This window comes from Clinocottus analis, unplaced genomic scaffold (genome assembly GCF_023055335.1).
Source record: "Clinocottus analis isolate CAN_PGR_092001 unplaced genomic scaffold, fCliAna1.0.p SCAF_15, whole genome shotgun sequence".
NCBI lineage: Eukaryota > Metazoa > Chordata > Actinopteri > Perciformes > Cottidae > Clinocottus > Clinocottus analis.
In genome coordinates this window covers 9,715,456-9,742,607 of record NW_027175876.1, presented here as the reverse complement: position 1 = coordinate 9,742,607, position 27,152 = coordinate 9,715,456, and the positions used below count along the sequence as shown (strand labels likewise).

At 40.2% G+C, this 27,152-nt stretch overlaps 2 protein-coding genes across 2 annotated transcripts in view; both read right to left on the bottom strand.

Annotated features, from left to right (window-relative positions):
• Positions 1–3,068, bottom strand: part of LOC137785786 (disks large-associated protein 2) — a 32,530-nt gene extending 29,462 nt beyond the window's left edge. Inside the window, exon 1 of the mRNA XM_068577284.1 lies at positions 3,036–3,068. The gene's annotated coding sequence lies outside the window, so the exon portion shown is untranslated. The remainder of the gene's footprint in view (positions 1–3,035) is intronic.
• The window catches only part of dlgap2b (discs, large (Drosophila) homolog-associated protein 2b), a 66,113-nt gene that overhangs the window by 5,852 nt on the left and 33,109 nt on the right, over positions 1–27,152 (bottom strand). Inside the window, exons 2-5 of the mRNA XM_068577283.1 lie at positions 14,380–15,533; positions 7,025–7,242; positions 4,319–4,472; positions 2,819–3,035 (exon numbers count right to left, since the gene is read on the bottom strand). Of these exons, the coding sequence (XP_068433384.1) occupies positions 2,819–3,035; positions 4,319–4,472; positions 7,025–7,242; positions 14,380–15,533 (1,743 nt within the window). The remainder of the gene's footprint in view (positions 1–2,818; positions 3,036–4,318; positions 4,473–7,024; positions 7,243–14,379; positions 15,534–27,152) is intronic.

Genomic DNA, 27,152 nt, shown 5'->3' with positions numbered 1-27,152 from the left:
ATTAAACATGAAATACATCCATCGTTACCAAATCATGACTCCATTTTCTGAGAACCCTTTTCTCCAAACATCAAAAGTGATTATTATTTAGTGCCATTTTGTGCAAAAGAAAAGATGTAAAGGGAGTAAAAGAATCACAACCCACTGGGTCAAGAAGCAGATATGAACCCTATTGAACATATCAGGTCCAAGGTGGCTGATTAGACCATGTGGAGTAAGTAACCCGGGGAGGGGAGGGGTCTCTCCCCCCTTCGGGGCTGCACCAGGGAGAGGCTGCAATCCCACAGTCAAAGACAGCTGACGGACTCAATGCCAAGGGTTAGACTGCCACATGTGGCCTTTTTAAAAGAAGTCAAATTAACGTTAAAAAAAATAACGTTCACAAATGTACAGCAGACGCATGCTGCTCTCACAAGTGATTGGAGACAGTGGCAATGTGATAACATTCAGAGCTATTTTATGGTTGCCATATGAAAACATTCTGAAAAGTTTGGGAAGTACATCTCGCATACATTTACACTTACAATGTGGTCTAAGCACACTTAAAATAGAGACATGGTAAACAACTCACAAAAGCCAGCGTCACATTCATCACTGTAATCAATATTCAAAGGTATCCAGGTTTTAAGAAGACATTTTAAAAGTCTGAGGTTTTGTGAGTTGTTTGGAACCGTGTTTGCTACTTAGGATAACATAATGCGGTATGTCTACCAGCTATATATATAAACTCTACGTATCTATTATTTCTATTGAGAAGGCAGTGCAAAAACACACATATACATAGATATATGTATGCGTGTCAACATTAAAATACCTGCAACAATCATCACTGATGCCTCCAGTTGTTCTTTCCACCTGGTTATCCTTCAAGAGATGGATGGTCAAATGGAGAGGGGTTTGCTGCTCGTCTGCCCTATGGAGCATGATGGGATCCCTTCCCCACTCAAGGGCCCACTAGCCTCACACGGGGTTTGGTTCATAAGCCGCTTACAATTCAACTGGAACTGAATACTAACATAAAAACATGATCCCAGGAATCAATGTTTTTCTCAGCCAAGGTAGGCTGGATAAGTTACTTAATTAGTAATGGAGTTAACAGTGCAAAGAGTACACCAAAGGAAAAATATAATTTAGTATGGCCTGACTGGGAGGTGACGGTGCTGTATACAATTAATCACCATCCAGGGAACCTTTCATCTGGGTTGCTATAACCTTATTTGACATATGATAATTGATGCATCATGCCAATCTTCAAAATACAACTTCAAAACATATTGTACAGTCAACTGCTCGTTTAAGTCCACATAGAGCTGACAGCTTTGAAGCAGAGAGTTAAATGAATAGAGTTCAGCAAATAAGACAGTGGGATTGGAGAACACTCCTTTATCCTCAGTACTCGTCACATCGAAGAAATCGTAGATGGAAACCCAATTGAATATGAAAGGATTCCAAAAACAAAAGTCCAGATTGCAGAAGAAAAGAAAATCCACAAAATGAGTAAAAGTGCAATTGTCTCCAATATTCAAGTGACAGAAAAGTGTACAAAAACAATGAAAATCCAGGTCATAATATTTAAAAATGCACATAATTAAAGAAAAATGTTTCAATAGGGTTCATAGCTTTACTCTTGCAGGTAAACACCAAATGCACTTAGTGAGGGAGTTACTGCAAAGACTGCTTGCACAAAAAACCTGAAATGATCATTTTATATTGCTTGCACTTTTGTCGCAATTGTGTCGCACAAAACCTTGACATGCTTCCATGCTGTTTTAAAATTCAGCACGTAGGACATATAAATATGCAAGTCCATAAACAGAATGTGTTGTTTTCAGAACATGTTGAGTCTGGTTTCACTGTCATATTGTAATTGTGGCTAAAAATACGTTAGTTAAAAATGTGTTTGGAAACTTGCAGTTGATGATGATGACTGCGACAGTCAGTTATTCATAAACTTTAGGCAGTCCTCTGATAAACTTTACATACAATTCATTAGTTATTTTGACTGAGATGTGTGTTCAACACAACACAATACAACAATACTGCAAGTAATTGAAGGTTGTACTTCTCAAACGAATATATCAGTATCAGTAGATGGTTCCTTTGTGCAACCAGTCCGTGTTATAGTCTCTAGAGGTTGTTGACTTACCTTAAATTGGTTACAAGATTGTGCTTTTTGTAATTTTACGAGGTCAATGACCAGGTCGGGTACAAAGCATATGCTAATGTGTTGGTGCAACAGAGCAGGGGGAGGACAGGCGGAGGGCTTGTATCCTCTGACCACAAATATGTCAACAACCTACCGCTCCTACCCCTGGCCCGTTTCGGTCTTCACCCCTCCCTGAGTAACTCACACGCTTGGCACAACACATATATAGCACCACAGTTTAACATGCTCAGGGTAAGGCCTGTTCTCTAAGGCATGCCATGGTGTGTGTCTGCGCTGTGTTGTAATATTGTGTACCGTGCGCGTGTGTTTTGGCACCTCAGTGTTTATGCGACCCTCCCACCCTTCATTAGTCTACAGCTTGGCAACACCACAAGGGACCAACCAGAAGCTTGGCTAATGATGCGTGAATCGTGCAGAGTAACACACAAGCAAATCCATCTCAACAATTTGGAGTATGCAGAGGCAAAAACAAACACACGCACACCATAGCTTCCAAAGAAAAAATAAACTGGGATCATTCAGCCCGGCATCGCTGAAGCTCAAGGGTTCCCCACTGTACATATGCAGGTATGTCAAGTTTGTGCGCATGTATAGGATGTATGAGGATATGTAGCCTATGCCCTCTCTCATTTAGGGGGGGAATTGTTTTACCTGTTGATCTGAGAGTTGAAGTGACAGTGGAGGATGTCATTGAAGGCAAGCAGTCGTCATCTTGGGAATAACCAGCCTGAATTGCACGGAGGTAACTGTGGCTTCGAGTGCGGAACGAACCAGGCAGGTCCAAGGCTTCCATGGCCTGGGATTCTACTTCACTAAAAACGGACTCGCAAACTGACTCAAACTGGCCATTGATCTCAGTCTCACTCACCTGAGAGACAAAAACAGGAATAGCAGTCCTTAATTTTTCCTCGTCCTTTCTCTTTCTCACTTTGATTCTTCCCCTTTGCACAGCAAATATGAAGGAGTGTTAGCGTAAGGAAATGCCACTGTCATTCCGACCTTAAACTGAATAAATGTCAAGATCAAATGAAAAAAAGCAGATGACAACAGGAAACAATCAGAAAAATATTCATATTGTGTTAAAACATTCCTTTCACCTCAAACCCCAAAACTAAGATGTACACTGCAGTCTGAATTCTTCTTCTAGCTTCTACAAATATTCTAAGTGATTCTAGCTTGCACAAGATAAATTCACTTATTGTCAAGAACATGCAACTAAATCATGCCACTATAAGAGGAACTATTTATCCAATACTGTTACCTCCTGTCATGTCTCTGTCCTCTGCTTTTTTCTTATAATTTCAGCATTTAACATACTAAAATTACTTAAAGTAGAGAGAGATTTTTCAATATTTCCATTATTAATTTAAAATGTTGACACCAGCAGGAGTAAGCTGATTGTACAACCCTTCTTTTGGAGAGAATCTCTCGCTACTTGTGTTACTTCTTCTCCTTATGGAGGGCCTGTTGCTGAGTCGCACATCTTTACAGCAAACACGTTTTGTTCCACCATGGAGGTCCAAAACAGACTTGCATAATTGCTCCAACTGTAAAGATTCAGAGCAGGGTTTGAAAAAGGAAGATGGCAGAAAAGGTTGGTGTGTGGGTTAGACGTGACATTACTGCGCCTCTTGCCCGAGTCTCTACTTAAGCACAAGTAGTAGAAACATATTCTGTGAACCAAAACAAACTGTTGCTTTTGGTGTTGTTTGCTAGCTCGTTAGCCAGCGTGCCACAACAGCAGGAGAGGGATGCATCGTTTGTGAGGGGTCGTTTCCAGACATCCGTGGGCCAAATCAGGAGGCAGACTGTCTCATGTGAAACTGATGTCTTAGTCACTCAATTATGTGCAATTTCATGATTCTTAATTAAAAAAAAAAAAAAAACTGTAAACAACATCTGTGTCCCGAGCTGATTCATCAATTTCCAATCCCAAACAGCGCACATTATTCCTGCCTATTGAGACAGCCGTGGCGACAGTATGTCTTCTAAAACAATCAGCTGTGGACCTCCAATAGGGACACCTGTGGATGCTTTTATGTCTCTGTGAAGCCCTCCACACAAAGCTACAACAGACAAAACAACAGAACATAAGCTCTCACTAATGTCTCCAGGGGTTGCCTCTGTGCGATGTATGTGTTTAAGACTCACCTGGCTGACGCAGCTAGCCTGACTGAGGGTGCTGACGGCGCGCATGTAGCTCTGGTTGCGAGAGCGGAAGGGCGGAGGGTGAAAGGAGGCAGGGTCCAGCGTGACACTAGGGTGGGGTCGCATATCTCTTGTGGTTTGCAAGTGGTAGCCCTGGCTGAACGAGGACAGGGGGTGGGGATAGATACGGTTGCACAGTTCAAAAGCCACACATGGAACATCACTGGAAAATAATGCACTTATTATGCCACATCTACTGGCTAGCATCAATGCTGATATCAACATTTAACTATTTTTAGTGACTTGCGTTGTTCACTTCTAGTTTAACTACAATGACAAAACATTCTTCCATCCCGAAACGATAGAGAGCATCTTCTCGGCTCGTCTCTGGTTTTTATTAGAGAAACAATGAGAGTTACAATCTGCAATTATAAGATATTATTACATTTTCCGCCAAAAGCTAAAAAATAAGAGGGCGGATTTGTTTGTGAACATAAGTGATCAGAAGTCAGCTGAGATGATGGTAACAAAAATAGCACAGAGCCCTAATGTGGCAGTGGGGATGACGGCTGCATGACGCCGCTCCAGGTTCACAGAATTTGACTACATCTGAAAGCCCCACTGCCTGGAAAAAACAGTCACAGAGAACAATAAGCCGAGTAAAAACAAGCTGAGCAACGACGCGCTTCGCGTGAATGTGAAGGTGACAGAATAGCTTCCTCTGAGTCACAAATACACTTGATGGAATATGAGACGGCAACAGATACATTTCACCACAGAGGAATTATTTAGGAAGTTATTCGAGAGTATCTCGACAGCCCCTGAAAATAGTTGCTGATTTGCACGTGTTTAACGCTGCTTTTCAGCCCGGTGTTAAGTTACTCTTTAAGTAACGGTAATAAAGGAGTCAAGTCAGAATGAAAGATGTTTGAAAAACAGGGTCCAACAACCTGTTATATTATTATAAGAATAACCTATTAAAACTGTCATAATTAGAATAACAATTACTATTATTGACAGGCTTCTGAATAATTAATCATTAATTTATATATATATATATATATATAATCTTCCATGGCAAGTACTGTGCTCCACACTTCTTCCACACTATAGTCAGTACCTTTGATGTATGTCCTGTGTGGCGATGATTCCCTCATCCAGTAAGCTCAGTGTACATTTAATCCGGTACTCGAGAGGCTGACATTATATAAATGTGACAGTTTTTCTACAGACTTGTCAACAACACTGTGGTGACATGAGGAACATTGCCCGTGTAAGATGTTGGGCAAATAGTGAAGCTAGCAGATGAAAAAGGTCACAAACACAAAAACCCAATTGGCACTCCAGAGCACTGTTCTTGATCTCATGAAACGGTTGTCGAGCAAATACTTAGACCACAACGCTCCAGAGCAAGCAAGCGATGTGGTTATAAGACAAGTCAACAAGTAAGACTCTTAACAGCAGCTTCCTGTTATCCACGAATGCAAACAATGATGTAAGGAACGGCAACCAAAACCCTCTCTTTGTTGCCAAGCAACTTCCCTTGGAATCACCAAATAATGTAAAACCTCTTCAAGTGTCTTCGGGACATCTCAGACACATCGCAAACCACAGTTAAGCTTGAACACCGAGACAAAGTAGTGAGTCTGAGTTCGATGGTTCAAAGGGCAGAAGCTCTGAATTCAAATTTCAGGTGGGTTGTAAAGAAAACATGTAATGAAGATGAGGTTTGTACACAAACCTGTGAATGCTCTCCTTTTCAACTCCTCCTTCAAACACTGAATATGTGTTACATACATACATACATACATACATACATACATACATACATACATACATACATACATACATACATACATACATACATACATACACTACATGCATACACACATACACACATGCATACACACATACACACATACATACATACATACATACATACATACATACATACATACATACATACATACATACATACATACATACATACACTACATGCATACATACATACACACATGCATACACACATGCATACACACATACATACATACATACATACATACATACATACATACATACATACATACATACATACATACATACATACACTACATGCATACATACATACACACATGCATACACACATACATACATACATACATACATACATACATACATACATACATACATACATACATACATACATACATACATACATACATACATACATACATACATACATACATACATACATACAACGCCCTGCCTGTCAGCTCCTCCATCATAATTGAGTGTGTGTTTGTGTGCGACACTGTGAAGCTTAACCCTCTCATCATTTGTTCTGACTTAGTATTTTTTTTTTTTTTTACCATTTATCAGTCACTGGACAGTCCTATTACTTTCTCCTCAGATTCACTCAAGACGCACTTCAACAAAATATATGCCCTTGCATGTAATGATTAATAAGCAAAAGCAGTTCATTACATTGACCTAAAGACAACCACCGGCTCCTGAGCTATTCCTGTAAATTGTCATATTTTTTAACAAGCAATAGTTTGAAAAGGTACATTTCGAAACCGTTGCCTAGTTTTTAGCATGCCTTCTAAGCTTCCATTAATCCTTTTAATGGTTTCATGAAAACAATTGGAACAAATTGAAATCAACACATAGCTTTGGCTTGGACATCTTAAGCTCGGCAGCAAGGCCTACCTTTGGGAGTCTAAATGGGGTCTCTGCATGGCTGATTTGAGGACGAGAGCATCAGGCCGAATGGCCTTCTGTGGGGAGGTTTTAGGGCTGGTGTCCGAGTCACCACTCTCATCATCCACCTCTCCCATAGCTTTGACATAACTGCTGCTGCGCATCCGTCGACACGGGATCTCATCATCCTTCTCGCCTGGGTATCCACTCCACTCATCTTGGGGTACCTGTGGGAGACAAGACACCTGTGTTGAATTCGACATACACATTTATGATCATGAGGTTATATTACTTGATTACTTCAGTCGGTATCTGTGGTGACTCGTTCCGTCGTGCAGAGACGAAATAGCAAGCGTGTAGATTGCACTACATCAGAGATATTATTTGCAAGTACAATGAGGTCCAATTAGCCAAAGAGTGTGAGAACTCTATCGGACAAGTAGTCAAATAACTTCTGCCGGGATTTTCCCTGAACAGAAAATGAAGCTGCCTCACACCCCTAGTGACAAACTCTACCTTTATTTAATTCCCCTCTAAGCCTGGGATCTCAAATTTAACTAAATGCTAATCCTTACTTCACCCATGACAATCAGATCTAATGGGTTTCTCTCAGTTAAGTTCTTAACAGCAAACACAGACAGGCACTTTGTAGCATTCTTATGGAAAACATGAACCACTGTTCACGCAACTAAACTTGACAACGAAAGTAGTAGCTGATGTCAACAGAATACACTATTTGTGTTGGAAGTAAAATAGTACAAGTTACTGTATTAGGCTGTTTCCAGTGCTGCAGCAGTGAAACACATCATAATGAACTTATTGAACTGTATTACTTTAAAACATATTTTCTCATTTTTTTGTTTCTCTTTGTTTTGTTCAAACAGACAAATTCTCCTTCTATTTGGCAGGAATAATAAAACATGTGTTGCCATTACTGCATGTGGCCCCTAGAGGGCCACCAAGAAGCTGAGACATCCAGAAGTCTTTCTTTATGGCTTCTGAAATCATTGCCTACTTGCTACTTTGAATGTTCGCAATGTGCCATTTTATTCAATTGTCCAAATTGTGAAGGCCTTGTCCCATTTGTATTCTTTGGAATAGTGATTGTTAATAACGAGGTGGACGGCATCCTAAAAGGGAATTGGTCATGTACTGTTGATTCATCTCCACAAAGAGATGAATCAACAGTGTTATGGGTTTTAATTTGGCAGGACCTTCACAGCAAGGCTTATGAATTATAAGTTTGTTTTCGCCATATTTGCATGGGTTTCCTTTAGATGTGCAGGTTTATTTGCATAGTCTAAACATCTTGGTCAAAAGTAACACCCATTCGTTTAGTTTTGTTTGTGTATGCAATTTAGTGGTCTAAAAAAATGATATTTTTGCTAAATCCATCATTTAAGGTAATTGTAGTATTTCTCCCAGAGCACTAGAACTTTAGATACATTTTAATCAATGTCAAATTTTCCAGTTGTACAGTATGTCAGCATTTTAACAACTATAATAATATCTACACCCTTCATTTCATTAATTTGAATAGAATCCATGTTTGTGGAAGAAAATTAACATGAAGTAGATACATCAGCATGTTTCTAGAAAGAGCTCAAATACTACTTTACATCTGCAGGATCATCAAACCAGTTGAATTGGAAGGCTAAAAACACCCTGTGAAAATAGCACTCATATTGCAAATCAAAACATGGGCATACTTAATTCAAGGATCTGTAGAAAACGATTAATAGTATTTCCTTTCCTACTTTTGACAGTGTTTGGCAGAGTTTGTATATTTTTATGCTTGCACAGCTAATACTGCCAATCACAGCGCTGAGGCTTGGGCTGCGACTTTTAAATCAGCTCACTGCCATTAATGGCACAGCATCACTGCTTAAATTATCTTTGACTGACTGCCAAAGCAGCGCAGCATATGTGTTTGACATGCAGCACGTAAATGTGATCAAAAACTACATACATCATTCACATTCAAATAGGTATGTAACCACATGACACGGTGTCGCATAGATACATTCATGTGTTAAATATTCTCATAAGTGTGAACAGTAACTGTTCTTAACATTATAGCATCAGGATTAACAGTGATTAAGTGATTGTGAGCTAATTACTGTACACTGTGTGCTCATGTTCTGAAAACCAGACAGTTTCAATTAGATTTTGATGTCATAGAAATCAAGGCAGAATACAACTAACTCCAAAGATGCAATTACCCTCAACATTGTTATTGCCATATTGAACATACTGTTTACATTTTAGCTCACCTGATTTGACTGAGACTGAACTGTGATTAATATTGACAAATTATTCATGAGATGTAAATCAATGCCCCTCACAAACACAGTGAGGTTTTGTGTTCCCCAAGATGGTGATTTACGATGGCAATGTGTCACACACTACAGGCGCAATATTGATTGAGTCGTGTACCGAGTACAACACTGTGTCAGAGTGTGGTGCAGCTGGAGCAGTCGTCCCAGCGGACAGGGCAGCCGTAGCTCTTGAAACAACAGCCCCGGGCGAAGGGTTGTCCCTAATGCTCTGCCAGATACTCACTTTGCTCAATCATATAGCTTTGCTGTTTTTCTGCCACGGCCACTAAACTGTTCTCACAGAGAGCAGAGTGGCTGATGGTGGAGCAACGCTTTCTCGATCACGTTGCTTCTCATCTATATCTGCTTTTGTAGGCCATCTCTCCCGCTCTCAATCTCTTCTTTTCTGACTTGACGTTCCGCTTCAGCAGGGCACACGGGTGAAAGTCCGCATCGGCAAACTTAACATTAAATTGATGACCATTTTTGCCGCTATAGGAGGAGGCAAGTGGGGAAATTCGGAGAGAAAAGAGATGCTAATAATAGGACCCATTGCTTTCCACCATCATTAATCTAGTATATTTTATGTTTTTGTAGTGAAAATGAAAAGGGTTGGGAAGCATCTCGACCATATGCTGCTAGAACTCTCCTTTGAATCTTTTTGGGAAGCATGGCTCGCTGCCATGCTGCAAGTATACAACAGGAGAGTAGGGAAATTGATGACGATCATTCGGTTCGCTGATGTGCGATATTAGGTATCATCTTTGTGTGTCACCCTTTGTGCTTTCTAGCTCCACATAACCTGGGAAGGTAACATGGAAATTAACTCACCTGCATCTGTCTTCCTTCAAAGACCTATCAGTAAAACTATCACACACACTAATTGGCTCTGCATACGTTTATTCTCTCCCTCATGAGTGGAATAAAATGCAGCAATTGTCTGGAAACTAAATTAATTAGGCTTAAAGACCGCAATAAAGTAAAAGAATCATTTCCCTCCTAATGCACGACCATTGATCTTCTGGGGCTATGGTGAAGCAGGCGGCCATCACTCAAGGACGCATCGCGCGAGCTCATTAGCATTACCTAATTTTTGTGCTCATTTGATGCCACACCTGAAGGAGTATGTTCAGCTGTGGCTCCAATGCAGCTATACAGGCGAGCTGTTAGTTATTACTGAGGATTTTAAGCATATTTTTCACTGCAGAGGGTTAATTTTGTAAGACCATGTAGCAAACGTTAATTTCTGTTAAGCACAGAAACACTGACTTATGAAACGACAGAACAATTTCTTGTTCATAAGTGAAGAAGTCCTGTAATTTCGTCCTAGAGTGTGATGTTTAGTTGTGATGCAATATGTGATTTGTGACACTGAATGATGTCTACTTAAGTCTGTAGTAGGTTCTGAAAGCATAGTCACCCAATTGTTGTAACTGCAAAATGTTAACCAGCACCTTTTGACTAGAGTGCATATTATAACCCAAATCGGTCCCTGAAACTGTGGCATGTATTTTGAGGTAAATGCTCCGTTGTTTTATCAGGCATACAGTCCAACACTGTCTAACTGAAGGGTGCTCCAATAAACATAATGTATTGCAGTGTCCACTGTATATTTTTGGAAGGAGATCAGCTCAACCTTTTGGGACGATACAGTTGATACTCTCATGGAGACATCAAGAGGAGACAAAGTTCCTCCCCAGATAATGTTTTAAAATTCCCTGCCATCTCCTGAGAGATTTCATTATTACACTTAAGGGAAAGCGCTGCACTGGCCACATTACCGACAAGCAAGGGCAAGAAGATATAACTGACTGAAGATGATTTATGGAATACTGCAACATTCGGAGACTGTTTGCCTTAACTTCAAACATTATACTGTTTTCCACATTCAAAACATGCTTCCAGATCCTTAGACCAGGCCAAACCTTTTTCTATTTACACTTTGTTTACCAAGCTTTATCCCATTCAAATAAAGTATTTCTCTTCCACAGGAGACTAAGTAAGCCATGAAAAAACATGTATATAATTTTAAAGAAAGCAATAGAAATGCAAAAATAGAAGTATTGTTTTAAGCATATGTCTGCTATAACTCACTTTCAGTAATTTGAAAAATCACTGTAGGATTGTCACATTGCACAATATCTCTACATTGAGCCTCATTCAGATCGTAAAGTTTAAGATTTACAGCCATACATTTTTACAGATTTCATGGTCCTAGACACGGGCAATCTACAGGGATTATGCTTACATTTGTTGATGTTTCATGATGATCTTTAAGATTTTCACAACCATTTGTATTTTTGCCACCATGTGTAATAGTCATTTTGTTTGACGTAAGCTTCGACCCAACAGTGCAACTGAGGTTTTTGGGTTTGGAGGCTAGCCTGAAGACTTGACACTTGCTGAAATAAGATTATGTCAACAGCTTGCCCAATGCAGACCTGTCCTCCTCATCACCAGTGAACACAGACCTAAAGGACCCAGACACATCAAACAGATAAAATCCGATGAGCACACAAAGCAATGAGCACGACGCCTCAGTACAGATTCCCCCTCACGTATTCCACTGAAGAAGGGCCTCAGTGTGGACACGCTCAGTGCAGAATGTGCCCATGTGGCAGCTGCAGGGTCTCCGCCCGCTGACACATAAGCTTGTCAAATGCCAGCGAGAGAGCCTCTGTATTGACAGAGGCTTCCTGTCCCCATGGCACACAAACAACTGCAGTGTGTGTGTGTGTGTGTGTAATGGTGCACTACACATCAAAGTGTGTGCACTGTGCTAAGATTCAACCTCTTCTCCTCCAAGAATGCACACAAATGCATCTCGTAGCTTTATGTGAGAGCAGCACCGTTCCCTGTCATTAGTGAAAGTAGGGTTAGTGAAACCTTATTCTAATGCATGCGCGTAAGTCGTTCTTGCCAACGCTTCTGAAATTGAGTCCAAATGCCAGTGTGTCCAACACATTTAGCCTTTTCTGTGATTGTGTGTTTGATGGGGTAAGCTTTAGTAATGGCCAAACACTTCAAGTCCTCTCATCCCCATTTCAAGCAGTCGATCATTTCATGATGGGCTGTGCAGGCCAACTTCTAATCAAAAAGTGTTGTTGTGAGCACAACTAACCCCTAAATATAATGCCTCTTTTGTCGTTGTAGCGAATCTCCCTGTCACCATGTTTTCATTATTTGTAGACGTTAAACCCCTTTCATTTGAAGCAAATTGAAACATGAATTTAAGCTTACGGTATTATAATGTTGCAGTGACTGGGTCACTCTGAATGAGAGCGTTTGCTAAGTGCTGAAAATCAAAAATGAAAAGAAATTGAATCAAAGATAGCCATTATCTCAAAACACTGGCTTTGACTGTTTTTGAAGCCAGTACCTGTGGCTAAACTAGTCCAGTCCTCCTAATATGTCAGTGGGATGGTAAAGTCGGAGGCCTGATAAACCGTGTATAACACAATTTATTTCTATTTTAGTTTGCAACCTACTGCTTCAGGCCTGCCTTAACAGTTTATACAAATTTTGTTTCAATGCCTAACTTGTGTTTTTTCAACGTTGAAGTCTCGCTCAGGTAGCCCTGTATCCTCCTCCACCATGACATCGATTCCATAAAATGATCTCTATGTCTGAATAGACAATAGCTCCCTGAGGCGACTGCACAAAAGGGAATCCTGGTTAAATATATCGGCTTCTCACTGGACACTGTAATCGCCCCAGGAGAGTAACAGAAAGGTGGAGCCTGAAAGGCTTTTCTAATCAATACATCAATCATTAAATTTTACTCAGAAGATCCTCTGTGGGGATGGGTGGATATTGATCTCAATTATTGTTTGTTATAGTTCCAGGTTATGTTCAGGCTTTCATTGTATTTACTACCTTTTCAACCTACCACTGAAATTCAGGCTTGAAGTACTGCGTTGCGAGCTCTTTCGAATGAGACGGATATTCAACATTGACAAGAATCCTGTGGTTGCATTGGACGATAAACATTTGATCTTTTAATCATAGAATAGCACCAGTGCTTCATGGCAAGGTTTAAATGTATATCAGGGGATCGCATGGCTTTCAGATTTTATTTTATTGTGTTCTGCATATCTTTGAATTTTGGAATCACTTTGTGCTTAAGGTTGAAAAGTGCTTTTCAATCATTATTATTGCTCGCCAGTTACTTATCCCTACTTTCTTATCTACAACAAAAAAGGATTCAGTAGAACAATAACACAATTTCTTCCAAAAAAATCCCTGCAGGCTCTGGATAGGAATGGGCCTTGTGTGTCCAATGTGTCACTGGAAGCCTGTCAGAAAACTGCTGCTCGTGCAACTGAGATTTTGTGAGGGTTTACTTCAACCACTCACACGGCACTGAGTCTCGGTATAGGCGACGGACTGCTGCACAGGTAAATTGGGTTGTAAAGGCCTAATTAAAATGGATTGTTTTTAAGTGATGTGTTTAAAAGTAGCTCACAATTCGCACTTTATAATAGATGTTCTAATCTCATCTTAACTGCGCGCTTGTCCCAATACATTGGAAGAGAATTAAGGATGGCATGTTGAATGGAAACAGCCCAACGGGAGCAAATCATTTGACGTATTTTGGCCAATCATATTAGTATGAAAAGATAAATGACAGATTGATAGAAGAGGTCCAGCCTGAACAGCAGGGGACCGTCCTCCAACGCCACCAATTTTTCCCTGGCCTGCATGTGTAGCTGTGAAAGCACTTTTTATTAAAATTTTAATTATGAATGCCTTTTAAATAAGAATGGAAAACATGTAATAAATGATACTGAGGTTTTGTGACCGTTTATTTTAACCAGTTATTCTTTTTATAATTTGATCTTTCTCTTGCCTCTCAAAAATAGAGGAGGACGCCTCCCTCCTCTGCTTCTATGGACGAGCACCCTCTGGAGTGTCTATTCAGTATATACAGTGTATATATAGTACCTGAAATAAGTACAATACATTTCAAGAAATGTAACCACTTTTTGTATATGAACCTTGTTCAATTTCTGTTTTTAAAGACAAATAAAGTAAAGAACAACTTACCTGCAGGTAGTGAAATGTTCGCGATGAAGGCTTGAAGTCCGAGTGCATCATGGGTTTCTCTAGATTAAGCGATGACTTCCTGTAGGCCTCCTTGGCCTGGCTGACTGTCAGGGTCGACCAGGAACTCCTCTTCATGAATTTGCCCTCGGGCGCCATGGCCATGCTCTCGCAGGCTGAGCACTTGACATCATTGTTACTCTTAGAGGTCTTGAGTGACATGTCTCCAAAGTGATGGCTGTGCATGGAATCTGGGTAGCAGTGGCTGACATGTTCCCCGTGGTGTCTCGACATGACACTGGGTGTGCGGTAGGTGCTGTCGCTATCCAGGTTGTCGTCTGAGCTCCACCAGCCGCCAGAGCGTTGTTTGCGTTCTTTGCTCTTGCTCCTCTTGCTACCATGTTTGGTGGAGTGGTGGCCATGATGGTGATAACTGCCTCCTCCACCTCCCATAATGTCACCTTTTGTGCCATTCATCTTGGACGACCCCTCCAGGGAATGGGACTTGGTGAAGAGCTTCTGGACAGAATGAACAAGGTGTCTAATGCGGCCAGGACTCTCGCTGCGTTGCTCAGTGGTGGTGGAGGTGCGCTGGTACTGTAACGTGTGGAAGCCGTCGCGGTGTAGTGGCAGTTGTTTCTCAAACTGGTCCAGTAGGTTAGCGGGAAGGCGGTTGCTCTTGGTGCCGGCGAGATGGGAGGAGGCGGCCGCTGCGGCCGCGGCAGCAGCGACCGCCGGCGAGGTGGCAGAGGCTGTGATGGCAGCGCAGTCGTCCCTTGTGGCCGAGTCGTAATACTGAGAGCTGTAGTGCATTCTGGGGAAGGTGCTGCTGGAGATGTGGTCAGGCACAGCAACTGGAGGCATCATGACCGGGGACATCATCATGCAGTCCGAATGGATGGAGCTGCGTGGCGAGTAGCGGTGGTGGAAGTCCATGGGGCAGCTCTCTGTGGGGCTGAGCAGGTAGGATGAGTGGCGGGTGTCAGCGCCATGGTGAGCGTGGAGGTCATGGCCGTGGGGGTCATAGTCCAAGCCATAGGGTAAAGGGATCTGGTGATGGGAGCGGCTGCCCGATAAGCCCTTCATGTTCCTGGCTGGCGGGAGGCGTCTGTCTTCATTGAACTTTCGAGACGGGGACCAAGGTGAAAACTTCTGGTCTGTTTCAGAGACGGAGAAAGAAAGAGAGGAAAATAAGATACGAGCAAGTTGGAGCGAGACTTGCTCTGATTGCGCTATGTTCACTTTTCATCCTCCAACACGGTAGACCAAGTACACTCTTTGAATAGAGAGACCATGTTAAGTAAAACAATGTCACAGTATTAAAATACACATGTTAGTATAATTATTATGAATTATTAGTGTTGAAGTTCACTAAAAGACAATTATACACACAATAACAAATATACTGCTTTTATTAAAGTGTATATATATATATATATATATATATATATATATATATATATATATATATATATATATATATATATATATATATATATATATATATATATATATATATCTTCTTCTACACCACAAGGGTTTCTACACTTTTTCAAATGCCATCTTCCACTTCTGCCTTCAAAGCTGCTTGGAGGTTTTAGAGCTCAATGTAAAGCCATTTACTTCTAACGTATCATGTTTCATACATTACTGATTATCTCCTTCAAGCTATAATGACTTGAATATTTCAATATTGTTTGACAACTGATTCTATTGCTGACCTTAATGTCTCAAGAAGAGTTTAATTTCTAGTTGGGCCGGTAAAGAGAATACTACACCGGAGAAAACTCGAGAAAGACAACATATTGTAGATAATATTATGAGTGAGACACCGATGCATGAACGATAAATTGAATTATTATTAGCATATTGATAGATTGTCATAGATGGCTTGTCATGAGTAAAAAATGGACTTTACTAACAATGGCTGTTGCTCAACATAGTATGATCGTTTGAAGTCATATCTTAACACTGACGCGATGCTCTATAATACAGTAACAATAACTATTAAAGGAGGATTAAATGAACGTAATGTCCTGTTTCAGCCAGATATTGCTCACGTCAAAGTGCAGAAGAAGGGCTGCATCAATGCTTTTTCATGGTGTTTTACTGCCAGAAAAGTTTATTACTCATGAGGTAAAAAGGGCCAGATGCATACGGCTCAGTGTATATTTATGAAGCCATATGTACACCTGATTCTGTTTTATCAATCTCAATATCAAGTGGCCGCACATGTACACGTATACAAATAAATAGTGAAATGTGTATAAACATATGTTTGCGTATAAACTCTGTCAATGACAAGAACAGCAAAGACGCTGTGCAATTTCACCGATTGTTGCATCTGCAAGGTTCTCCAACGACACCAGAACAGTTGTTATTGAGCACAGATGTGGCTATTTATAGCACCCGTACCACTTACTCATCACATGGACCTGTAAACCATAATCACCTAATAGCTCAATCATCATTATTAAACGCCAGGGTAATACATTTATAATTAGTCAAGCTCCTTTTAAAACAAACTTGACAAAGTGCGTTTTAATTTCAGGATCAAATTTAAGAATGGTTAAAATAGGGAAACATGGGTCAAATGTCAATAAAAATAAAATAATAAATAAAAAACTCTCAACTTAATATATATATATATATATATATATATATATATATATATATATATATATATATATATATATATATATATATATATATATGCTATCTCCACTGGAATCTGTGATAAAGTATTTTCTCATCATTTTAAACTTTTTTTTTACACTTTGTATTTTCAGAATGAAGTAGTTTGTATATGAAGGGTTAAAAAGTGCAGTATAACCTCCTAAATCCTTTTGCTATTATCTCTGTAAGGCGCTTTATGGTGAATGCTCGCCAACCATACGTTTTTCTATATTATCTTCAATAACACAGACACAATATGTGCAGAGTAAGCTCATAGTTTATTATATCTAACAGGTATGGTACTCAGCGTTAAAAAAAGAGAATATTAAATACCTGCAATTTGTTCAAGGCTCTCACCATGATATCATGCAAGCCTCATGGTGTTGTCTCTAAACATGGAGATTGTTTACTTCTACAGAATAGCACTTCTAATATGTCTCTGATAAATATTGTGTGCACTATAATCTGTGGTAAATGAACAACCGACCTGCACTTGCGGTTCCAAAGCTTTAAGGACACATCGGCTGCGAGCAACACAGGAGGTTCATGATGAGTATCCGAGAGATACTGTGAGTCAATAGCAGTGCTTCTGTGGGTCTGCAGCTGGTGACGCCTCATTGGCAACGTTGTAAAACTCAGAAACTGCTAATGAAAAAAAAGAAGCTCTATGCAGTGCTATCTTTGAAGCAAAATGTCACATTGTGACCCACAGAAAACCCTCTTGGCTTTGCTGACTTTCATTTTCTAGGTTTCCCATTCAATGAAGAAACGTGTCTGTGAAATTACATGACACTGAAATTGCATAATGAAAAGCATTATGTTTGACTACTTGAATAATAAAATGCCTATATCCAACAAGTGATTAGCTACTTACTTAAATCCTAACTTGATGACCCAGTTTGTCCTGTAATCCCATTCAAGTTAATTAATTCTTCCCGAGCTCTGTTTATTAAAAACGCACCATCGTCAAAGAGTGATTATGGTTTTTCTCCTTTTCCTTCCTCTCTGACGGATGCACACATCTTCACCATGATTTCTGTTCGAGATACAAAACGTTTCCAATGAAACGAGCGGCTTTTATTAAAAGCATCTCTCATCACATCAAGCTTTTTGGATATCGGTCATAACATTACCAGCAGGTTATAAAAGATTTAAGGCGAACAGGGAGGCAATGCGTCTGCCATTCCCCTGTAATGAATTGCTTTAGTTAACTTCTGTGCGGCAGGAAACCCCAGTCTGGAACAGTGCACATCGTCTTACATAACATTTGGCATCTCTGATCTCACACCATTTCATGAGAGCCAGAAATAAAATGCACAGTTGTCATGGCAACCACTGCTGAAAAAGCCAGGAGCTGTAATAGGAATTTACAAGGTGGTTTGGGGTGGATCCTGGTCTCAGACAAAAAAAAGTATTACAGTATGTAATATGATACAGACAGTACATTGTTTTCATGGGCTGCTGTTCTTGGTGCACCGTTACAATTTGTGCAGCATTTTGTAGCTTGGAGACGCATAATCTAGCCAGATTCAGCTGCACATTTAATTATCCCTTTAAACATGTCTTATGATATTGGCGTTCACAATGGAAATGTCTTTCCCCCAGACTTACATCACATCCCTCTGACATGAATACTAGTTGGGAAACACTTCTTTAACCCTTAAAATCCACCATCAATGGGATTTGTTGTGCTGCAAGTTTTTACAAGATCCCTGAGTAGAAGTTGTTATTGTGTACTTTGGTTTAACGACATTAAAAGACATGAAAACCCTCTATCAATTATTAGAGGGTGTAATTAGCCACATTTTCACATTTCATTTCTGCCTCTATTATAGCAGAGGTTGTATATTTTTAGTTGACATTAAAACATTGTGTGTAACTGCAGTAGCCGTAGTGTTGTAGAGCTTCAGTGAAGTAATTACTGTACTGTGAATATGCTACCATCCTTCTGTGTTCCTCTCTTTATCTCATTTCCACCATCATTGCTCTCTGAAGTCCCTTCTCACTTTCTCTCAAATTTGCTGAATTAAAGTAGATGACATCTACCGGCTGCTGAGGCAACAAAATGTGTCAAATTAAGACTAACAATAGTAATGAATGTACAAAGAGACTGTGTGTGTGTGTGTGTGTGTGGGTGCATGCGTGCCCCGCTGTGTTAGATAGAGTAATCCAAACACGTACTTGCTCACATACATCATCAGACAATGTGCCGGTTTGACTGTGGAAACTACACATCCATCCGCATGTTGTTCAAACGCAGTTTCACTTCCACAGGAAGGACGGGACCAAAATGTCCAACCTAAACATTTTATGTTGAGCATTTTGCATTATCTGGTTGGATCAAGCTGTGTAACTTTCAACAGTCACTAGAAAAGGTTTTAATGTTTCAGCAAACCACGTTGTTGAACCAAAAATACATTTAATTAAATATGTTTCACATGAGACTCTTATTAAACTTGCAGAAATGCACAATGTCACATAGTATTGTGTATCAACTAGGTTTAGGCAACACAACTACTTGGTTGAGGTTAGGTTTGAAATACAATAGTACATACATAACAAACAGCCACAGCAGACTTTCTAACCAAATGTTATGTAACACGTGTGAAGTTGACATTGGAGTTTGGTTTCACGCAGGACGCGAACACGTCTCCTCTGTAAATGTCCTGCATGTGTCCACCCAGTGAGAGCAGAATAACAGTCGCACGATGTAATACCTAACGTTGTCTGCAAGATGCTGCTTGTACGACCTCCGCTCAGCAGCCCGACAGCCATCATCTTATCTATCTTTGCAAGTCTTAATAGTTACACCAGAAACATTTCCACACCATCATCCTTTAGCGCACACTTTATTGTAAAAATGCTCACGCTATAGGGTCAACCCCCTTTTTATACCAGTGGGAAACATTCAACGGTCATAAACCACTGCATGCAACATGAACACTATGAAATAATGAAGTAGAAGACAGGGAACATCTGTTTGCTCCACAGAGTGCTGTCTGTATCACTGTCAGCCTGATCTGCATTTTCTCTCTACATTCACCCCAGGATTCTGATTACATAAACTCTCATGAGGTGGTTTGATTACCCTGTAATCAGCTGTTTAGAGACTAATCTTTCAACCCAGATTGGTCTCTTTAGCTATCAACTAATTCATTTCAAGTAGAGTCAATTTGACATAAATCATTTCCAGAGTGACAGAAGAAAGAAAATAAACTATCAAGAATGTACTTAAATGTTTTCAGGTGATGAATTAATCATTAAGCAGATGCAGATTATGGCTGCAGTGTAATTATCTAAGATTACTTTAGCATTTACCCCCCTTCAGTCCACAGATACGTCTTCACAACAGAATTTCTGTTGATACATTTAACAAAAGATCCATATGCTGTGCAATTCGCACCAGATACATGTAAAGCAACATTTCGGGATTTCCTTCAGGCTTTGTCAAGATTTGGCAAATTGATTGATGCATTTAACCTGAGAACATTCTGACTGGAAACATTTACGGATAACTTTATCCTCCGTGACTTCTTCCCTGAGGTGAATGAGTTGAGCTACCAAGTCTGAGTTTTTGGACCTCTGCATTGTCGAACACAGTGTTCACTATTGCGCTTAAATTCAATATCCATATCAACTTTGTTGGATTCAACTCTTCACATTGCATGTTAGTTAAACGAGGAAGCCTGTGGCAGATGTCCCGACAAAGCAAGAAGCCAGTAACGCCTCCATCAATCCATAGCGAGGATGTGATGGTGGCACAGTCAAGTTAAGAGTTCATATCATCTAACAACTTGGTCCAGTATGACGACACAAGCACACATTGACTGTCTGCCTGAGGAGGCCTGTGTCATCCAATATTTGCGGCAGACTGCTCTGCTACTTCTACTAACACATAGTGGCCGGTCAACTGTTCTCTGTGTGCGGAGGCGACATCAAGGCAGGGGGGCCGGCAGGCTCAACAAACAGGTAAAAACAAAATTGTGTCTTGTGAACTGTGTCTCAGGGCCGAGTCTGGATACCTCGAAGGCATTAACAGAGGGGAAGATGAGTTCCTCAGCTCTATCTTGGAGAAAAAAAAACGCCCACTCTGCTTAAGATGAGCTGATGCAACGAGGGTGCACCTTTTAGCCTCCAGCTCAACCGCCTCAGGTGAACCATGGAGTGTTTCAAGTGCTGTGTTATTTGAACAGACTTCCATTTGGCCAATCCGCTCTTATTTCAGATTCGACAATAGCACCAGTTTCAGCCGCTTAGACAGTGCTGCAGCCTGTTCGCAAGCAAACTGCATTGAATGTACCTGGACTGGACATTTACCCCTTGCATAATCTGTGTGCATATATAGACATATTTGATAGCTTTTATTTTTTTAATATTTCTGCACTATTCTATCTGTCAAGCTGCATGAGTAGTATAGTCTTTGTTAACCACCTAATCCCGAACTGCTCTGTGCCCAACAGCTTGTAAATGGCAGTTTCCAGGTGTGTGAAGGCAAAGCAGACCATTTGTGGAAAAGAGCAGTCGCGCTTGCATGACTATTGTTGAATGAAATGCACACTTGTGTGCACATATGCATCAACTGACAATAATCTTACAGTATGAGAGGAGGGCTCAAACCAGTGCGACGGAAAATGTGAGGACATGTACGGTGGGAGAGATTCATGAACTTCAGAGGGGTAAGAATTAAGCTTTTGGGGGGGAAAGTAAGCTTGTTTTCATCTTAGGGTGAAGGGAACATTTAAAAAAATTACATTTACAGTTCAGAAGCTTACACTTTGAGGTTGAGGTACTTTTACAAAACATTTTCATGGGGTGACAATCAATGCTGTAGCTGAATATAACATATGAATGAAAATGCTTTTAGGTGTCATTGTGGATTTTTTTCCCTAACAGAAAATCTCTAAATGTAAATACTCCCTCTTGGCTCTTCAAGACCTCACATTGCAAATCCATGAAATATTGACGAGAGCTTTCCTGTGTCACAGCTTATGCAACAGCTATTGTGGTGCATGATCAACAGGCTGTTTCCTCCTTTCCTTAAATGTGGATCAGTCAGCACCGGATGCAGCATGTAAAAAGAAAAACTCTGATAAAGATGCTACACATTGAGGGGGGGAGATTAGGGCTTGAAAAAAAGGGGGCGGGGAAAGCCTTGCTGCTTGCACGGCTCCCTGGGAAACCAGTGTGTTGCTTGCTGCTAAGTTAAAGCTCTGCAGCTCTGCTTCAGTCAGCGCCTGGCCAGCATTTCCCAAGATGGTTGCATAACTTGGAATAAATGAGGCCTTCCTCCTCCACACCAATGCACTGCTAGATAATGCCACAGGGAAGAACAGAGCAACAGGCAGCCAAACTGTGGAGTAAGACTGTATGAATCACACTTTTAAAAACATCCTTGAGAGATAATTTATTGATCACAGTTGAGCAAAAACATCCGTTCTTAATCAACCGTTATTACTCGCCCGGATTGTTTCCTAACCCTGATATCTATATCAAAGACTTGACCTAGAATGTTTGGTGAGAAAAAAATAAATAAAACACTATCTACTTGGAAACAATCATGTCATGATTAACATTAAATCTCTCAACAGTGATACTGGAGAGCCAAAACAAGCAGAGAGCGGATATCACTATCATGAGCAGCGACTGCCAGCTTTGATTGACCTCAGTGCCTCACAGTCTTGGATAGTAGAACCAATCATGTTGTATTAAATGTCAAGGGATAGTAGTTTCCTTTGCCCACTAATTGCTAGTTGGAGTCACTGGAGTCTAGATCGTATCCCAGCATGCACTGGATTGTAGGCAGGCAGACCATTTTAGAGAGGTGGACATAGTCACTTACTGTCACTGACTGAGTCTAACTGACTGTCTTGAAGATTGAACTGTATAAGCCACTCAGATGATTGGAATTAGACAGTGTCTTCTAAACTAAAACAGAAAATCAAGTTGTCTTGACTCTGTAGATATAAGAACTAATTAAAGATTCAGGAATTGTGTTTACTTGTGCCTGAGTGTCTTGGTTTTTGAAATATCGTGGTTATAAGTTCTGCATATTTGCACCTTTTCCCTGCTTTTGAAAAACTTGGAAGGGCGAGCTGTAGTAATCCAATAGAAACTGTGGCTTGTACTGTAAATTAAATGGTTATAAGTAAGAAATTGGCCACAATGTTCACTTCTCTGGCGAGCATTTGTAATTCTTCGCACAAGTACTTTCATGGGCGTTAAACACTTTTGCCTTCTGCTATTTGACAACAAATGGTAACAGTGGGTAGCAAAATGAATATTTACAGGTATGAAATAACCAATGCATCTTACTTTTAACAAAGGTATGCTATCCCTCTAGCAGTACTCTAGGTACTGCAAAAGGGAGACATTTTTAAATAGTAATGTGTGTTTGCTCATACTCACAGGGACAGCAGTGAACATTATATAAGTGGAAACAGTGTTAGACCTTCCAACTGAGACAAAATCATACTCAATTGTAGTTTTGCAGCAGAGGCTGCATTTCACCTTTTGATATATCCGCCCACTCCCTCCCACTGCTGCTCTCTCCTCGGCAGGCAGACTCTGGCTGATGTTGTAGTGATGCCACACACCCAGGACACAGCCTCAGTCTCTTCTCTGCGCCCTTCAGTGGAAGAAAACAGCAAGTAGGGAGCTCAGCTTATAGTCCGTCACTGCTCACTGTGAAGCCGCCTGTAAAGCCTCCCACACTAAAGATAAGGTCCTATATACTGGAGAGCTCTAACATACAATCTCCAGTGTTTATGTGTATCTCTCGATACTTTCATAGATCCGTATACTTATTATCTTCACCAGGAGATTATGCTTTTGGCCGTGTGTGTGAATGTGAGTGTCTGTGTGTCAATCTCTGTGTCTTCTTGTCTGTCGACGGCTACACTGTAATACGGCTCCCTAATATCGTTTTTCTCATTTATGACTGTTTGCTTAAAGGCCTCTCTTGGTTGCAGTGATTCACTTTTTTTGAAAACCTATTTTAATAACCATTTTATATCGTAACTGATTGCTAACTCCTCACTTCTCTTAACTGGCCCGAGGGGCTCCAAGTGATCAACAACTCTTCTTTCTGCTACGGATTATGAATTGTTCGTCCCTTGAATTGCACGCCTATGTAAGACAGTTGCAAGTATATACATATGTATAAATATCACTTGGCAAATGACAATGTGAACCAAGTGATGGCTACAAAGGAACATGTCTTCTCATGTCAAAGTCCTGGATTGTGTTTGGCTAACAGAGCTAACCGCTAACCAAAGTAAACACACAGCAGGACTGTCTGTTTCTGTGCAGAGGAAGCAGTAAATAGTCAACATTAAGCGTTACACAATGAATGCAGGTTGGCTGCATGAAGCCAGTGCCGACAGCTGCGTGGAAAGAAAAGAGAGCATTGCGAGAGACATGCAAGTGAAAAATGCGGCGGATTTGCTTGCAGTCTCGATGGGCGTTAATTGTTGTTTGTATTCAATCATTTAATCAAATATTACAGCATTGTTGGTTGCAGACACACTTAATGGAGATCTGCACGTCACTAAGTGCACTTCTCTGGTTGGACATGTAATCCAACAGGGTCTGGAATGTGTCATGATGACCAGATGATCTTGGGTCAGCGGCACTGGCAATGTCTCCCTTTTAAACCCATCAGTTCAAGTATAAATCTAACAAAGTGCGACACATCAAGGCAATGTGAGATGACCATGAATGGTATAATCCCTTCCACATTCAGCCTTCCCCTTATCATCAAGTACTAATCCTAACCTTTCTGTTGTTTCCGGCGATATGTCAAAATATATCACTGCTGATGCTATGACTTAAAACCAGGTGTCGGAGGCTTAGGTTTGGCTTCGTGCCTTTCCTCATTCAGGTCTTGCAGCAAATGTTGACACATGTGTACAGTATTCATTGCCGAAGTCTCACGTCGTGCCGCCTGTGTGAGTTTTAATATTGAGCCATCTGGAACACTTAAGTCTTCTTTGTTGAGTAGGATGTTTAAGCTGCTGCATACTAATTTTTTACCTCAACATATTGTTCTGAAATATAAGACTATGTGGAAAATACTGCTTTATTCTACACATGTTGTGTGTTCATACTATAGCTGCCATTAACCGTAACAGACAGTATAACTGCTGATTAGTAAAGTGCAACAGATCATAAAACTCACCGTTTGGATGATATCACAGATTGGATCAGCAGAAAAGAAAAAAGGGAGCAAATATAACTTTTAGAGACATGATGATGCTTTTTTGCCGCCGAAACTACTTACTGATCATTGATGAACTATTGGCAGATATAGATCCATGTTGTTTGCTTCTAGCAGCTGGTCTGCAGGACTGCAGACTATTTATTGTTTTTGCCAAGATCACAAAAAGTCAGTAAACTATTAAAAAAAATCTGAATGTTGTACTTTGTATATTAATTTGTAGTTTTTTTTTGTAAAAAATAAAAAAAAACACACAATTCAAATGATGAGGAAATTAAAGATTGTATTTTTGTTGATAAAAAATGTAATTTGTAGTTTTGGTGATATATCATAAGCTGCTCATAATTCATCTCTAATAGTTATGTTGCTGTGCAAACATGTTCTTCATCATAAATAACGTCATATTTACTTTTGCTCAATACTTATGTTCACTGAACAGAGCATGAACTCATCATAATGTAACCAAACCAAACCTTCCTTCCTCATTAGTGGTACTGACGGGTACTGACCTCAGAGGACGGGTCTGTACGATCGACAGTTAGCCCACGACTGCTCATGCAGGAGCTTGTTTGCTGTTCTAAGTACTAAACTACAGGTTTAGGCTAGTTTTAAAATGTAGTGGCTGTAACTTGCAGTGTACATGCATCACTTTTAAATCTGCAGATCTGTCGTTCTGATGCACTTCTTCAGCAATACATAAAACTGTTTTGGTCCTCAGGATATCTTGGAAAATATACCATCTATTGTGATAAGAGACACTGAATAGCTATAAGATGTGGTACTACAGTACAGGGAAGCCACTCTGTGGCTAGATCACTGACAGAAAACAGACAGAAACGGTCAAGCTAGATGTTTGTGAGACAAGATTCAATAAACGCTGACGCTGATGAAACAGCATTTTGTTGCATTAAAGGCTATTTGTCTATATAACATAACACATCTATCCCCACACGTAAAAGTATTGCTCATTCTGAACAAAAACTGATGGCAAACAATGGCTACAAATATTTTACATTCTTGTTAGCACAAATCATTTTCAATTGATTTAAATAATTTTACTTCATGTACTGTAGAAACATACAGTAAAACACAAACAAACTCAGTATAGATAGAATAGAAATAGAAGATAGAAGAATAGAAGATACAAATGTGCAGAAAGCCTGTAAACCTGAGGATAATAGTATTGAATAATAATACATTAGGCCATTGATTGATCAGGTTATCACATTAAAGGTGGTGTAACAGACAAAGGCAGAGGGAAAAGTACAAAAAGAAACACATAAAACCAAAAAATCTCAAATTGATTGTGCTAATTGATGTATTTATTATGAGGAAACAGAATGAAGAATAAGCTTCTTCTTGAAAATGTCCTGATATCTGCACCAGCTGCAATATTAAAGCACGAGCCTTCATCTTCATTGTGCTCTACTATATGTTTAATTCAGATTTCATTCCAAAAGAAAAGTAAGTCTTGCAATGTATATCTAATACAAACACCTTGACTTTCAAGTTATATACAGTATGTGGAAAAAGCAGCAGGCACAGCGGGCCCAGGCCTGCAGCGCGACTCACGCTACAAACACACATTGCCCCCAGTGTGTCACACATCAGCCTTTATCGCCACACGCAAGGACAAAAGTGAAACAATCCCTGTAACTCTCTGTCAAACTTTTCACATTTATTTTAGCAGCAACACCATCACTGATACTGAGAGACAGCATTAAGCATGCTTAAGCAAAGACGTCCAGTCTTCCCACACAAAAGGCAGACCGACACAAAGTGACACTGTATTGTTATCAGAATTGTTTGACATATGATAATTCCACAGTTATTACATTATCCGTTGTTAGATAGTCTTTAGAGAAATTGTGCTTCAGTCATTTTA